This window comes from Triticum aestivum, chromosome 3B (assembly GCF_018294505.1).
Source record: "Triticum aestivum cultivar Chinese Spring chromosome 3B, IWGSC CS RefSeq v2.1, whole genome shotgun sequence".
Classification (NCBI taxonomy): Eukaryota; Viridiplantae; Streptophyta; class Magnoliopsida; order Poales; family Poaceae; genus Triticum; species Triticum aestivum.
In genome coordinates, this window is record NC_057801.1 from 23,107,597 (window position 1) to 23,125,344 (window position 17,748).

At 46.6% G+C, this 17,748-nt stretch overlaps 1 protein-coding gene and 1 pseudogene across 1 annotated transcript; both read right to left on the reverse strand.

Annotated features, from left to right (window-relative positions):
- Positions 1 to 269: 269 nt before the first annotated feature.
- Positions 270 to 14,986, reverse strand: LOC123068325 (aspartyl protease AED1-like; annotated as a pseudogene).
- LOC123068324 (disease resistance protein RGA5) lies at positions 3,668 to 10,741 on the reverse strand. Its single transcript, XM_044490896.1, has 3 exons — positions 9,821 to 10,741; positions 4,351 to 6,393; positions 3,668 to 3,918 (listed from the first exon to the last, which is right to left on the reverse strand). Exons 1-2 carry the CDS (start codon positions 10,630 to 10,632, stop codon positions 4,356 to 4,358), a joined length of 2,850 nt encoding a protein of 949 aa, XP_044346831.1. The 5' UTR covers positions 10,633 to 10,741; the 3' UTR covers positions 3,668 to 3,918; positions 4,351 to 4,355.
- Positions 14,987 to 17,748: the final 2,762 nt, after the last annotated feature.

The window sequence follows — 17,748 nt, forward strand, 5'->3', positions numbered from 1 at the left end:
TGTGATGCATCATGGCGACAACTTTTCACAGAGATCATCACGTATGTTTTGTGGAATGTAAAAAGCAAAGATTCTTTTTAAGAATCCTAGGACAACATCCTGGATGTTGCCTTCATGATAAAATAGGACATCACTCATAAGCGGTTGGTAATAGACTTTGCAATGTAAAGTTATAGGTCTCCTCCTTTCTTTTCCTTTCTGTAATGTAAATAGCTTAAATCTAGCCGTTATGGTAAAATAAACGAGGTGCAAATATGTAGTCAGTGATTTCACCAACATTGTTTGTGGGAAAATCCCACTTCCCTCCATGAATGTCATACACCACCTCTGTCCTCTCCTGCAGCAGGGTGCCGATGACTGCAGTGATCCGTGGTGGTAAGTCTGATGCCGCAGCAAATGCGAGGCACCCAAGGAGAAGATATCTCCCCGGTGCCCGAAATACATCATTTGCTCCATGCCGGGACAATATATGCCCATCCTTCGAACCATAGTGTGATGGACGGCATACTCATTCTCGTTAGACCAGTGAAGTTGTACCAGTTGTCGAGGTCACCCACCGACGGCGCCACGCAGTACTCCGTCATCTGCGACTTGAACTGCTCACGGAGAATCGCATAGGTCTCCGGCTTCAGGTAGGTGAATGTGGTGTCGAGCAAGAACATCGCATTGCCGCCGTGCGCCGCATACGAGATCTTGACATCCACCCCGCTGACGTCTAGTTTGGTGAGCCGGACAACATACGTGTTCTGGAGTAGAGCATTGGTCCGTAAGGGGGTGTATAGACAACGAAGTGGCGGGAGCGTTCTGGCCAGGGTGCGCCAATGGAGAGGAGTCCCTGGGCGACAACAGTAGAGGGTAGGCAGTAGGAGAAGGCCACCGTGTCCGGAGATGAAGGAGCTCGAGATGCTAATAAGTGGTCGTCCCGACTGAGATCGAGAATGCCGGATAAGCTCTCGGATGTTTTGCTGCCCATCTCCAAGCATATGGCCCTGATGTTTTCCTGTGTCGCTTGCGAGAGCGTGAGTGTGTCCATCACGGCGGTGGCATTGAAAACCATGGAGCCATTCTTGGTCTCGATGACCATGCAGCTAGGTCCGGTGCAGGACTTCAATGGGCACTCCGGCGAGCCGCATGGGACTTGGAGAATGGAGGAAGACTGAGAAGGGTGGAACACCTTGTGGTTGGCGTCATTGTCACACATCTTGCACTGGATAAACGTGGCTCCCAATGTGGTATCGAATGACAGGACGAGCTTCTGCGCCGGAGTACCACAGCCGACAGCGACATGGAACTTGGAAGCGCCCAGGAGAGTCGGGAAGGGAATGCCAGCGATGGCAATCATCACACCGGAGTTAAGCATTCGTAAGTGTGGACGACCTAGCCTGCCACCGCGTCGGAGAAAGCCACGAAGAGCGAGTGTAGGCGTGTTGAGGGGAGAGCATGGGCTTAGTCGATGAAGTACGGCCAACTTTCTTGCTATTCCTCCGTCATCTCCTAGAGAAATATACATATGTTAGTTGACATGTTTCATTTTAGATTAAAGACCTTAAAAAGGCCAGATGTATAAATAATGTCCCAAGCTGCCATGGTCTGCACCACAAATCAATGAAAAATAGCAAGACTAAGTTAACCAAGGAAGTCAACTTGTTTGAAAAAGAACTTTTTTCAAACTCTAAAGTTATCGTGCCAAGATTATTGAGGTTGCGTTGTATTGTATCAAAATTGCCACACGATAACTTTTGTACCAATGCCCGAGAACTTCGTAGAATATTAGGTGGCAACTTTGAAGGAGAAAAGTTGTTGAAACAAAGTTGATCAGCGAGCTAGACATGTCGTAAAATTGAGTAGCAGTTTGAGAGAAAAATCCATTTGAAGAATATTACGCATTCTCTTGTTCTTACCGGAAGAAATAAATGAACTATCTGGTCTTGCTATTCCACTGCCGCCGCCTAAAATAGACAAGTTAGTCAACACACGGGGAACACAGGAATATTGCAACTCCAACTGTCTAGGCATAAACAAATGTAACTATATATTATGCATAAAAACGAAGCAATACATGCAAACTTTCCTTTCATATGTAATACTCCCTCCGTCCGAAAATAGTTGTCATCAAAATGGATGAAAAGGGATGTATCTAGAACTAAAATACGTCTAGATACATCTCCTTTAATCCATTTTGATGACAAGTATTTCCGGACGGAGGGAGTACTACATACTAGTATGGAGTACTAAATCTGGCTAAAGACCTCATGGGATTGACGCAGTCAAGGTATTCACCAAAGAGAGAAATGACTGAGCAGGAGGTCGGCCGTGGTGGACGGTGTCTGCCGGATGAACGGAGAACGAAATGCTTGCCACTACGGATGTAGCCGGTGTACTGGGAGGAGCTGCCGAGAAGAGGAGCGAGAAGGCGAAGAAGCAGAATCATCAGGCAAATAAGGAAGAACATTTTTTGGGCCAAATAAGGAAGCAAATTTTAAGAAAAGGGTCAGATAAGAAATTCTCTCTATATACCAATATAAAAAAATGTACCAATATAAAAAGACATAAAGGGCAGCTCCAACTCATCTCTGCCATCAAACTAGGTCAATCCAACGACCTAGATTGCTCCAATGGTGAGTGCTTGACGTGTTTAGCATGAAACTAATATAATAAAAAATATGATGCTAATCACATAATTATTATAGCAATTTTCATGATGTCTACGAAAAATGTACATTTTATGTGAAAAATGTTTATTGCCACCAAAAAATATTCATAGGTATTCGAAAAATATTGAATATGTATTAAAACTATATTCAAAACTAGTATTTATGAAAAAATGTCCATCATGTATTCAAAAAATGTTCACCGTGTATTAAAAAAATGTTTCGCATGTACACAAAAAATGTACATTGTGCCCTGAAAAAAACCTTGTGTTGAACAAAGAAATAACCAATGAAAAGCTGACAAAGAAACAAAGAAAACTAATGAAAACAAAAAACGAAACCAAACACCCAAAAAAACCATGGAAAAAGAAAGAAATAACAAAAACCGAGAAAGAAACAAAGAAAAAATAAAGATAACCTATAACAGCGAAAACCGAGAAAAGAAGCTAAGAAAACTAAAAGAAATTGTAAAAAGAAAGAAAAACGGTGAAAACGAGAAAAGAAACGAACAAAACCGGTGAAAAAGTAAAGAAAAATAAATAAAGAAAACCATACAGAAACAAAGAAAACCGAAATAAAAAAAGAATAAAAAAGAAAAAGGAAAGAAAACCACCAAAAACGGGACCGAAAACCAGGACAACGACCTTCCTGAGCGAGCGAGGAGAAGAAACGGGTGAACCACTAAATGGGTCGTCCAGAAACGAAGCGTGCGGGAGTTTCTTCAGGTGAGCAAAGCGTAAGCGAGATATAGCTCTCGCCAATAGCAACACAGACACAGATCGATAGGTTGCACTGATATTTCAGCTTTTAATCATGTAATGGATAACTTAGATGAGACATAGCTAATTCTCAGATGATAGTTATGAACTACATACGGACTAAAAAAGTGAAGAAACACAATAAAATTGATACATAACCCACAAAAAAAATACACACTAATACATGTTTATATACATCCAATTCAGAAAAAAAAACAGAATATCTTATATTTGTAAACGGATGAAGTATCATATAACATATTACATTTGAGCACACGCAATTCATTACATGGACGCCTACATGCCAAAGCAATAGGAAATGACACGCTGATACACATAGATCCCAGCAATAGATTAATGGCCCCGACAGTGAGATCACTGGTGCTCGAGAGCCAGAAATCAGAATCTGACATCGGCGGCAACAATGTAGGTTTGTATTAGCCTTGCCTCACAGCCACAGTAACTCCCATGAATGGAGTTTAATCGTGGATTTGTTCACTCCAATTGACCTGAAATATAAATATATACCCTGCAAATAAGTTAATGACATATAGAGTTGTGTCGGTTTAGTACACAATGCAAACAAATAGAAGAACTGAAGGGTTGTGATAGAGAGTAAAGATGATTAGTACTCAGCGTATAAGATTTGTGTCAAGTCAAACTTTGTAAAGTTTGACGAGATTTATATTAAAAAAATATTAACTTCTACAATATCAAATACATATCACACCAAACTACATTCAATAATGAATCTAACGATATTGATTTGGTATTATGAATGTTGATACTTTTTTCTATAAGTTTGCTCAAACCAGAGATACTTTGATTTCAAATAAAACTTGTATGCAGAATAAAAAGGTACGGAGGGAGCATGCAACAGTAGAAATCATGTAAGTGAAACAAAGTAGTACCATGAAGCATGGAAGGTTTTCCATCCGTACCGTGTTTACATGCGCTGAATGCGAATGTCAGGAATCGCTGGATATTTCTCCCTGAGCGCGGCCTCGAGACTGTCCAGGCCCCCGGTTTGAAGCCGTGGAGGAGAATAGGCTTGCAAAACAATATATGTAGTGGGAGTAAAGTCCTTCTGCTTGTAAATATCCAGCTTGAATGACATGAGGCTTCCCAGATGCCCGATGCTACCAAATAAATCAGCACAGCCGTGTACCCGCTCTGCTTCTTCGCTGCACTCCACGGTGAGGCTCTCAAGCTTGTGCATGGCCCCTGCCTCGAACACGAGGCAAATCCCTTCACACCTGAACACAAAATCCTCGAGGTTTGGGAAAGATGCGGCGCAGATGACGACGCCTTCCTTGGGAACATTCTTCTTCACATGCAGTGTAAGGTGCACCAAGGAGGTTAGCCTGGCAAGAACCTTGGCACCATCTTCTGGCAGCGAAACAACCTGAATTTTCAAGCTTCTGAGGTTGTCGAGTTGGCTGATCCAGTCTTCGTGGACAGTGGAGAAGGGGAGCCCCAGCACATGTAGTCTTCGAAGATGGGGTGAAGGTGGAGACCAGCAAGTCAGGACATCAATAATTTTGACGGATCCAGCCATACGGATGGTTAGGGACTCGAGGCGTTTGAGCCTGCTCAGGGAAGGAACAAGATCAGCACAATCGCCTTCCCGGACACCTTTTTCCACAAGTATCTTCAGGTCCCTCAGATCTTCCAGTTCACCGAGCCCTTTGATGTTCTCCACATCTTGGAGATCTATGCTGAGTTCGCCCAGAGTGCGGAGGGCACTCATCCTGCTGACCTCACCAGGCAGCTTCACAGTGCATGGAACAATCAGATGCCACAGCATCGATGGTAACTTGCTGACATTGAGCTCTAGGTGTAAAGATTGTAAAAACTCCTCTCTGTCTTGGCCAACTCTTTTTTCACCTACTATCTCCAATGTCTTCAAATGTTGTAATTTTTGCATTTCTTTCTGCACTTTCTTAAAGACAGCACCTCTGATCCTCAGATACCTCAGTCGGGTAAAACTGCCAATGAAAGACAGACACTGCTCATTTTTGGAATCATAAACACCAAGGTCAAGATGCAGGACTCGCAGGAGTTGAAACCTCGACAGAGAGGGCATCCATTGAGCAGACCCCCAAAAGTTAAATGATCTGGCCTGCGTGAGAGCCATGCTTCCCAGCAATTCCTTGTGTTCCGATTTTCTAACTTGTAGGGATAACCGACGAACCTGCAAACACCCTTTCATGTATTGCAGATCATTTGCTGTAGGGGTTCCCTTAATTATATTGATGAAATTTTCTTCCGTAGACTTCCATATGATAAAGTCAAGCATCACATCATGCACCCGACAAGATAACACATGCCCACAGTCATCAAACTCTGCTATTTGGATCATGTTTCTATTGATCAGCTCATTAAAGAAATCTTCTGCGGTCTCCTCTTGACCATAACCATGCCTTTCAGGAACCAAACCCTCGGCTATCCATCTCTTCACTAAATCATCCTTAATTATTTCAGAATTTTCTGGGAATATACCGAGATAAAGCATACATGTCCGAAGGTCAAGAGATAAATTAATGTACCCAAGATTAAGCACATGTCTCAGCCATTCCAACGCATGGTTTCCTTCCAATTGGAAACCTAAATAATTTTGTATCTTCTCCCAGAATTCCTTTGAGTTTACCTCTCTATGACTAGCCAAAGTGCTAGCTACACTTACTATAACTAACGGAACTCCTTTGCATTTATTCAGAATTTCATTAGAAACATTCTTTAGTTTCTCCGGACAAGCATCTTCAGAGGGGAAAATCCTTCTATGGAATAATCTCCTTGAGTCAAGATCATGAAGTGGTTTCATCTTGTAGACATGGCCAAGGAAACAAGAACAACATGCTTGAGCTACGTCTTCAATACGTGTAGTTGTTATAACTCTACTAGCAAGGTTATTCTCCACAAAGGCACATTTAATAGTATTCCATGCTCCTATTGTCCATATATCATCAATGACAATAAGGTATCTGTCAAATAAAGTAAAATAGTATAAGTTTTCATACACAAGAACACAGTAGGATCCTCACCAACTGTTTTGTTAAAGTTAAATAACTTTAATTAAAGTAGTTATATAAATTAGAGATAAAGGCATATATAATCATTTGGAGGGTGGTGTCGTGTTTGCCCTGCTGAATCGTTTGGATTTATTTGAGCGTGTTTTGCAGCAATGAACGGAATTTCAAAACTTAGATATGTACACTTCAGAATACTTTGTACTACAATTGTTGGGCGGTGGCGGGGGGGGGGGGGGGGGGGGCACCATGCGATCTGCCACATACCTGCCTCATTACGGAAGATGCCAGTGAAGAAGGCGGCATACCTCCTACTACCATGGATTGAGGAGCAGCTCCATGCTTGCAAGAATGCCCGCCGCCCTACAACCAGTGGCGGAGCTGCTTTGATGCAAAATGGGCCATCGCCCATCCAGTTTTGGTGCAACAGACTGGGCCCAAGGGTAAATCTGGGTCATAATTATCCAAAAACTGGGCCTATCTTCGTACTAGCCCACCTATGATTTTTGAATGTCGCTCTTCCCCTGCACGCAACGGAACATGATTTGACATGCCACAATGGCCACGCCAAACCCGACCCCAGATCTACCTCCCACCGCTGCCAAGATAGGTCAACCACGTCGGATCTACTATCCTCAAACCATCTTCCCTGCACCGTACACGAGCCTGAACTGCAAAGGCTGGCCCCGCTGTCTCAGTCTCGTCACCAATGAGAGTAGAGAACATAATTCCACGGAGTTGTCGCCGCCATCACCACAACAACAACACCAGGAAAGCCAAGCCTCACCGAAGGGACAACAGGAATGTGCGACCTACAGATGCACCATGACGCCGTGAAGGATGCCAAGGCTTGGCTTGAGCTGGATAGCCCAGATCGATGTGGCGTCACCACCAGAACGATACCCACGGAAAACTTACGCGAGAGCTACCCCCCCCCCTCCCCCCCTCCCGTGTTGTCGGAGCAGCGAGAAGAGGAGGGGAAGCTAAGGATCGCCGGCGGAACCGAGTGGAAACTTCACCGCCTCTCTGTCTCCTTACACACTACTGTAGTAGGCGAAAAAGGATGAGAGCGAACATCATGGGTCAAGTTCTTTATCATGTGTTTTTTTAATAGGATGTGAGTTTCAATATTTTGTTTGCAAGTTGTCTTCATGGCAGCCAGTTGATCTGTACGTAATACCACCTACCTATAGTGTGGGGAGGCGCGGGAGTCCACGGTCTCTGGTGCAACTAATGGGAGAGAGTAGTACAGGCTATGGTCACTCATGTGGATGGGGTTCCAGCAATGGGATTAGTAAAGCATGGCGGACAGTGACGGATTCAGGCAGCGGGCTGGGGCGGTGCGGCCCAAGCTGCTTGTTGACTGTAGCTACATTGCTACTTGGGGCCTAGCACATTCTTGGGTCCGCCACTGATGACGGAGTTATGTAATCTTATTACTATGGGGCACACACCAGTTGATGAAGGGATGCTGATAGTCCGGGCATGGGGCCCCCAACCAAACCACTTGCCGGGTATGGGGCACACACCGGTCCAGCGTGCTCTCAAAGGCCGCCGCCACCAACCACTCCATCTTCAGAGCTGTACTGACGCATCAATCTTGCCCGGTCTAGCTGCCGTCGACGTCACCACGGCGCCCAACGGCACCACCTCCCCGCGTGCGAACTGCTGAGCACGTCGCGGCTGCCATCGGTACACCTCAACACCATGCCGCCAAGTACCACCAGCCGACGCAGCTTGAAGTCTCTGGAAGATCTGTCGTGTGTAGCACCTGCCGACCAGGCATGACAAAGCGTAGCACCTGTCGGCCAGGCATGACTTGACATCTCCACCGAAGCTCCGTGCAAGATGAAGCCGCTCCACCTCCTGCCTCTAACTTCCAGCGCTGCTCCACAAACGATGCTCCCAAGAGAGAAAGGACACCGCACTGCCGCCATCACCCGGTCTGGAAAACCAGATCCTAGGGTTTCCCCCAGAGCAGTACGAGTGGGTCGAAGGTAGTCACACGACGATGCCTTCATCAAGGTAATGACGCAGAACGCCGCCATCGCCCGCCATCAGCTCGGTTTTCACCGGCAACTATGTCTCCCCGACTCGCAGCCAGTACTAGATGCCGAATCTAGAGATCCGAACACCCAGTCTCAGGCCGACCACCTCTAATGGAAGAGATGACCACCACCGCTGGCTGCACCGGCCAGATCAGATCTGATCGAAGGTGCTGCCAAGCCGCTCACCAGGCCCTCCACGCCGCTGCCGATGCGAAGCCGATTGACGCGCCGCCACAACATAAGTTACCTCTGCCCGAGCCAGGCAAGCCGCCGCCTGCCGCTGCCCGTGAGCGGGCTGCCAGACACACCACAGTCGCCATCACCTGGGACAGGGCCAGCCGCCGCCAGATCTTCCGCGCCTCCGCACGCACAAAGGCTCTGCACTACCCGTGAGATGCAGGAGAGAGGAGGATCTCCGCCACCGCCGTCGGCCCCCAGGCGCATCCCGACGGCGTCCTCAGACGGCGACGGGGTGAGGGAAGATGGATTTGGGAGCGGAGGTGGCGAGGGCTGGGGACCTGCCTGAGTCGCCCGAGCGGGAGCGTTGGAAAGAGCGGTGGCCTGAGCAAGTGATGAAAACAAACTGACGTCTTAAAATTGGGGGAGTATTTCACTTTCCCGGCGTCTGCACCAACTAGGGATGCATTCGGCGTTTTAATTATAAGTACTAAGATTATTATTCTCGGTTACGCACCGAGCCTAGTCCTCAATAAATGTGAGTACCAGGAAAGCCTAGTCCTTCAGAATAAATAGGAACCTAAGTTCGCCTCCATGAGGATTTGAACCCAGGTGTTGGGTTTGTACATCCACTCCCCCAACCAGTTGAGCTAGGCTCATGAAGTTTTCTGTGTGGGGACTACTAACTCTGATTCTTCCATGTATGATGACTTTTTGGCTCTGAAATACTCTATCTTGATACCCCATTGAGAGCGTTAAATTGTTGAATAAGCTTTGGGAAAAGGTGTAGATGTCAGGCATGAAAAATGAATATCGAAAAAAAATAGAGGGTGTGGCTAGTTCTCAGTCGACCGGGACTTAACCAAGTCTCAGGAAAGTGATATAGTATGTAAGAAGAAAAAGAAAAACTAAAAATAATAATTTCGTAACGAATCTCCATGCAAATTCAAAGGAAGATAGCATCGACTGAGACATAATGAAGTCTCAGCGAGACTTAGCAAATCTGAAAGAATTATGCAGACGTAGGTATAATTGTATCTTAAAGTTGTATAAATGACAATCAAAACCAAAAATGATGGAGATTTAAAGAAGTTACTACACTCCTTTGGTCATCTGTAATAGCTGAATTTAATTAGTTGTGTGAGCTAAGCGCATACCTCTTGCTATCGAGACGTGCCCTCAGTACGCTGATGAGTCGGGGCACATTATTCGTTGATGAATGCAACAAGCCCCCAATTTGTGAGAGTATATCCAACAAGATGTCGCTCATGCTTGGATTTTGCGACACCGATACAAAGGCTGTGCGTTCAAAGTGGCCTTTGATCTTATCTCGGACCTGGCTGGCGAGAGTTGTCTTGCCAATACCTCCAAACCCCGTGATGGCTACAACTTTGAGTGCCCGGTGATTGCCATCTTCCTCCTCCTCTCCCAGCAACAGGTTGACGAGCTTCTCCTTGGGGCCGTCTATACCGACAAGGCTGGCTGCCTCCGTATGGAGTGCATGTAGCCGAGGATCAATGGCCACAGGGCTCTGACAAGAAGAACCAACTCGGTCACCAAGCTTGTATCTGTTGTGGCGCTTGTTCACTTCCACCACCCGAGACTTCAGTTCTTCGATCCAGCGGGCAGTCTTGTACCGCGCCTTGAGCTTCATGAGCCCGTTCAAGAGCCCGGCCCTGGCGCCGCCGCTGCCAAGGTCGTCCGTAAAGGTGTCGACGCAGTCCTCCATTTCGTAGGACAGCTCGCGCACCTGGTCGCGCCACACCCTGTCTTGCACGTCCAGCTCGCCGCCGTCCGCCTCGGCCAGCTTCACGAGCAGAGCGCTCATGCTGCTCATCTCGTCGCTCAAGGAGGCGATCTCCTTCCTCACGCCCTTGGACAGCTTGTACTTCTTCTCCAGCAGGGCGCCGAGCTTGGGCAGGAGCGTCCGCATCGCTCCTGTCACGGCGCTCGCCGCCACGGCCTCCATCGGTTGCAGGATCGTCTTCCCCGCGCAACCAAATGCGATGCAAGTGACACTGACTGTATATGAAGTGTGTGTGAGGTTTCAGCGGGAAGATGAGCCAAGTGAGTGGTATGCGCACCGAGGCTGGTCAAGAGGACGTCATCGCATGCAGCAGTATATGGAACTTTCACTCATCCACCGGGAAGCTTCGTGTGTGGCTCAGAAATATCCCGCGTAGCTTTTGAAGAAATGTCTAGGCATGGCATCAGAAACTTTGTGCGTGTGGCTCAGAAACATTATTCGGCGTAGCTTTTGAAGAAATGTGTCGGCATGGCATCAGAAACTTTTTGTGTGGCTCTACCACGAGCATCCACCATGCGGGCCATCGCATTAACAAAGAAAATTTCGTACCGAATATTGCTGGATATGTGTCCAACATCACCCGCAAAAAAAGGGATATGTTTCCAATATATGGACGAGTTTGATACAAGTTGACATTGAAAAGTTGTAGTGCTTTTTTTTGCGGGAAGAAAAGTTGTAGTGTTTGCAATAGGCAAATATAAGGTCTGTGTGTAGATCACTAATATTATTTTTTTGTGAGTAGGCCATAGGTCTATATTAAAGATAACAATTAACAAGTGATACAGAGATGATAGAAAATTACAACCGGCACCTTGGGGAGCCGACCAACTACAAACACCGCCGCCAGCTGAAGGCATGCCGCCATTGCCGCCCCATCGATGGAGCCGGCTGACCTTGTGTTTGTGAGAACGTGAAGTCTTCAAAGCTTTAGCCCGTCTGACTCGCCGCGCCTGAAAAGCACCAGGCATCAACAAAGACGCCTCCTCCCCAAGAAAAGCTTAGGGTTCCTCTGTCTCCCGCTGGTCCGCCTCGTTTCCGGTGGCCTTAGGGTAATGGAGGCGCGGTGGATCCCGGCCTTGCCGGCGGGAGGGCTCTGTTTCTAGATGTTTTTTCAAGTTTTGTTAGGGTTTATGTAATGCTTTGGAAGACGAGATGGCGGCAGCTCCCTGAAGATAGAATAAGGTTATTCCCGCCTAGCTCCCGTCCCAGTGGTGTGTCTAGCATCGTCGGTGGGTGTGTAGAGGTGTGTCTCCGACGGATCTGTCCTTGGTGGATTTGCTCGAATCTGGTTGTAGTTCGTCTACGTTTGTGTTTCTTCAGGTTGGATCCTTCCGATCTACAGTACTCTTCATCGGTGGCGGCTATTGTTCTGTTGTGTTGGTTCTATGGGGTCTTAGCACGACGACTTCCCAACTGTCTACTACAACAAGTTTTGCCCGGCCCCGGTGAGGGAGGGGTGAGACGGCAGTGAACCTTCGGCTCGCTTCAGTACTTGTAGTCGTTACTAGGTGGTCCATGTACCAGGATGTAATTTTTATTATTTGTAGCATTCATTATATTGCCATGATTGAAGATGAATAGATTGAAAAAAAATCGCAAAAAAAGAAAAACTTGTTGCCTCCCTAGCCGACAAACACCAAGGGGGAGGCACAGGCCTGGCCCCATTCCTGTACAGGGATCCAAAAGACTTCTTGCCGGCGCCGGCGCCTGTGCGGAAGCGGTGAAGCAGTCTCGAAACAGAATCACATAGCTTGACCGTCGCAGCCTCGCTGATCAAGCCCGGGAACGAGTCCAACGGTGTTGCCGCAGAGGGTAACGCCGGGAGGAGGTTTGAGCTTGAGGATCAACAATGAGAACACCACCGCTACCTCCACCAGAATGACGACATCACGCCCCCAACCAACCACAAGGATTACTATGGTTAGTTAGGGTTGGACATTTGACATCTTAGTCCACCAATTACTACTATAAAAAATGTTGGAGTACTCTGACCTCCATGCCATCTGTTGCGCCCGAGACTCCCACTGATGGCTCCCTAGCGTGCACTCGTCCGTCTAATCTCCGTGGCCGCCCCACACCCGGTTGGTATTCCTCATAGCAACTCCAACGCAGTAATCCAAACGGACGCGAACTTTGTCCGCTTTCCATCCGTTTGGGTCGGCCTACAGGCCAATTTGTTTCTTTTAATTTGGGTTGGCCTGTGCACACAACGCGGTGCAAGTCATTTGTGTATGTGTCATGTCTAGAATTTCAACAAACACCTAGCACGCCGTCGAAGACCTCCCCAACTCTAGCTTTGCCACACCGCAGCCGCAGCCGGCACGCTCCCGACGCTTTTGCGGCACAGAGGAGGAGGGGTGCGAGGAGCAGGAGGAGGAGAAGCGGTGGGTGGGGAGCCGCCGAGCCAGCTAAGCCGTTCACTTGCGCCGGTCCATCCCGCAGCGACGCCCTCCTACGGGTCGCGGAGCTCTCGTGGGACCACCATGTGCTCGCAGCCAGTTCGCCACGCTGCAGGTCGCCGCGCCTCATGCACGCTGCAGATCGCCGCGGCATCCACGCCAGCTCGCCGCACTCGCTATGGCCGTCAGCTCACCGCGGTGCGAGCGCTGCAGGGCGAGGAGCTCGTACGGTACAAGCCCGCCCGCACCTCCTCTCAGGGCAGTTCCTCTCGTTCGGGTGCTCCAACGTGAAGTTCGCATCGGCGGTGGCGTACCACCGCATGGCGCGGAGGGTGGTCGTCTCCAACCTCCTCTCGGTGCGCCATGTGGCCACCTACGGCAGCGTCCGGGGCAAGGAGCTTCGCCGCCTCCTAGCGCACCTCACCAAGATCACCGCGGCGGGCGCCACCGTCGACCTCAGCGAGTGCTTGCTCAACCTCGCCAACGATGTGATCTCTCACATCGCCTTCGGCCGCCGGTTCCCACACGGCATGGACGACAAGCCCGTGTGACGCGGGGTGAGCATGGTAAGCACGGGGAGTGCGGTGCGAGCGCGGCCACGACGAGCGGGCCAGTCTGTCAACGCCTGGAGCTTAAGCGTTGTGGCGTCCATGGCCTACTCTGAACCAGGCAAGGGAGCGGGCACAGCCGGGCGGGCAACCAGGAGCAGCCGGGCGGGCGACCAGGTGCAGCTGGGCGAGCGCGGGTAGGAGCGCTGGCCGGGCGCGGCTCGGGGTCCGGTGGCGCTCCGGCTCCAGCAGTTGCGATGGCCGGGAGCAGGGGAGGCGAGGCCGGCTGCCAGTGTGGGTGTACGGGGGCTCATGGGCTGGCAGAGAAAAAGGAGGAGAGAGGGATGAGAGGTGGTGAGTCTGTGCCAAGTGGGTCAACCTTGCATCTAGTGGACAAGGAGGACACACAGAGCGTCCGCTTTGTGTCCGCTTCGGACCCAAATGCAACCCAAATTTGAGACTAAAATTGATTCGTGCGGACACAAAGCGGACAGAAAATAGGAATGGGTCAGCGTGTTGAGCAATGCTTTTTGTCCGCGTGGACCCAAATGAACATGCGCGGACGAAATGGGTCCGTGCATTGGAGTTGCTCTCATGGATCCATAAAGCATGGGTCGTGGGCATGACCGGGGCCACCTCTACGAGGGGCTTTTGCGTCAGGCCAGCATGCACCGCTCCACGTGCTCGTCTGCGCGCGACTTGTGAAGTAGGGTCGGTCTCTTAGGGTCTTCGCCCCCTGCCGCGCTGCTTCGATCGGGCGAGACCACCAGGCACGTGCGTGTGCCTGGCTCACGATGGTGCACACTGGCGGAGCCAGGAATGAAGCAAGCGTCGGGCCAATTTTTTTGCGGGATAATAGCAAGACTAAGTTAACCAAGGAAGTCAAGTTGTTTGAAAAAGAACATTTTTCCGAACTCTGAAGTTATCCTCCCAAGATTATTGAAGGTGCAGTTGTGATGATATCAAAGTTGCCATGTAATAACTTTTGTAACCAGACAACTTCGGCAAATATTAGGTGGCAACTTTGAAGGAGAAAAAGAGGTTGTTGAAACAAAGTTGATCATGGAGCTAGACATGTCATAAAATGGAGTAGCAGTTTGAGAGAAAAATCCATTTGAACAACTAATGTTATACGAAAAAAAGAAATAAATGAACTATCTGGTCTTGCTATTCCACCACCGCCACTTAAAATATAGACAAATTAGTCATCACACGGGAACATACGAATATTATAAGTGTCTAGGCATAAACAAATGTAACTATATACTATGCATAAAAACAAAGCAATAGATGCAAACTTTCCTTTCATATGTAATACTAGTATGCAGTACTAAATCTGGGTAAAGACCACATGGGATTGACACAGTCAAGGTATTCACAAAATAGAGAAATGGTAGAGCAGGAGGTCGGCCGTGGTGGACGGTGTCTGCCGGATGAACGGAGAACGAAATGCTTGCCACTACGGATGTAGCCGGTGTGCTGGGAGGAGCTGCCGAGACGAGGAGCAAGAAGGAGAAGCAGCAGAATCATCAGGCAAAAGTGCACAGAAGGAATTGCTGATGAAGCCATTGCTTCTATATGCAAGTTGTATCTCAGCTAGTACACAATACGTTGTAGAGGGCGTACTGCCATATATACTTTGTAGAGTGTTGTCGTGACCTGATGGCATCTTCTTATCCTTGTGCTGTTGTGCATGTCATCTCCCTTGTTTACATGTTTTTCCTCTTTCAGCCGAAAGCTACAAACAGAATAGTTGTTCAGAAAGAAACAAAACTTGTGCATATGGAAAAGTCGCATGATTGGGATTAACGCCCGCCTGCACCGAAGTTGCAAGGGAATTGCCGGAAGAAATAGAGGCATTAGAAACTCCTCTGTTTTTTTATAGCAAAATAATGATCAAGTCCTTCGTGGCAGTGTGGGAATCTCGTGTGGGAGGTTTTGGTTTTCCTTAGCCAGGGATCTGAATTTGTCGATAGATTGGCAGAAAAATAAAACAAATGGATAAAATGAACTTTGATTTGTCGTGTCTAGCACGACCTTTTGCATGTTGATGTTTCTCCAAATTTTTGGTGACAAAATCTGCATAAGATCAGACTGGCGCGCACAAGCTGGACCATCTCATACATTTTGATGAAACCGTTGAGTCCCCCACCCTAATAGGTGAGAACTTATGATCATCGAACAAATTTTGGCTGGAAGGCATACACTTTACACGACAGGCTGTCGAACCGCCAATTTATCGCTGTGTTATCGTGAATGAATTCATAAGAATAAAAGAACATGAGAAATAATGGGGATTGAACTTAACAACACTATCACCGCGAAGATACGCCAAAGCGTCAGAAGACAAACTGATCGACCTAGCCAATGATATGTAGAATCAGGACACCGTATAATCCCTGGTGTCAACTGCACTACCCATGACGGTCACACCACATGGGGATATACCAATGAGACTGTTAAACTTGATGTTTGTTCGTGCTAGATTTTAGTACATTGTGTTGACATTTAGTGAAGATCTACCTGATTTGTACTTCCAGGCATATTTTGTGGCTGTAAACAGTGGTAAGATCTTGTTTCAACAATATTTTCTTCTTCTTCCGAAAACTATTTATTGTTGTCATTAGATAGTTTTTGCTTTTGCAATGGAATGAGCTGCGTACCATCTTCTTTCTAGGTTCTAGCTACAAGTTTCAAGTTAGATGATGCATTGGTGTCAGTCCTTTCCGAAGTTCCTAAAATCCTTCTTGTCAGAAGATCAGGTTAGGGTGAACAACTTCACTCATGGGTATTTAATTACTATTCTGTACTTTATCACTAGGAAAAAAATTATGTCTGAAGGAAGCTTAGAATTTCATGATGACATCAGATTACTCCCCGGCTCATGGTTAAACTAGAGATGATACCCCGCGCATTGCAGCAGGAATTGGATGCAATTATTTCTATGAGATTTGGCAGTGTGAAACTTTAGTGTTGATATTAGCAATGTGAGAATTGAAACTAATGTACATATCATGTATTATATTTGATTATTATATAGTTTTATAACATTTATTTAATATAAGTGACATGCATGATGCATGTTAGGTGGGTCTTTCCATACATGGTGGCATGGTGAGTTGGCATAGTTGCATGGTGAGAGAATTAAACTTAGTGGGACATACACAGTGACATGATGAGTTGGCATAGTTGCATCTCAAGATAATTGAGTTAGTGAGGATGAACTATTTAGGTATATAGGATAAAATACTTCTTCCATTCGAAATTAAATGTTGTTCTTGATTTGTCCTAAGTCAAAACTATTTAAGTTGTACTAAGAATGTACAAAAATACCCTAACATCCACAACATCATACACTATGGAGTATGATTTTTTAATGATAAATCTATTGTAAGTTGCACAATATTCCCTGATAAACCATCAAACTGATAGATTGCTTTGCATTTCCATTTTTAATTCTAGAATGTATAAATTTGCTACTAAAGCTTCCATCATCTAAAAAAGACTATGTAATTTCCATTTCAGATGACTATGGTATACAAGTATATCCAGAGAACTAGTACAAATTAACAAAACTATATTTAATTTATTCATGTAGGCATAAGTCCATGGACACTTCACAACTACGGCACTTCCGAGTGTACCTTTATTACATCGATACACATTTTAACGCAAGTAAAACAAGATACAAATTCTTTTAGTAAACAATTATATGACATGCATAGGTATATCCGAAGGTTTGAGCACCGGTGCTTGAGGATGAAACAAATCTTCTCTCCATGAACTTCATCAACCATCTTAGTTACCCCCTGCCCAAAGTTGAACTCATTCCCATATGTATATTAATAAGAAAATATTTCAAGCTTCATGAGGGGTATTAAAGTACACTATGACATATTTTCCTTGAAAAAACACTTACCAACAGGGATGGATGATCCAGGCAGAGGTCTTGCTATTCCACCACTGTCTCCTAAATATATATATATAAGTACGTCAATGTGTGGGTTACAACTGATTAATCATACATGTTCTTATATAGTTTTTTATATAAAAATAATCAATACAGTGCCACATATATGGGCAATTATGCATAGGGATAGATACTATAGGAATAAATTTTGGTAGTAATAATACAAGGTACTTCACCAGAAGGGATGGTCGAATTCACATAAGGTAGTGGCCTTGCTATTCCACCCCCATCTCCTAATAAATACAGACAAGTTAGCCGATGCATGGGAAACATAAAATCATAAGCAAACTAGTTTCCTATGTGTCTATAAGAAAATGCAACATAATCGCTAATACAAATCGGCACCTAGGAGTATATCCTA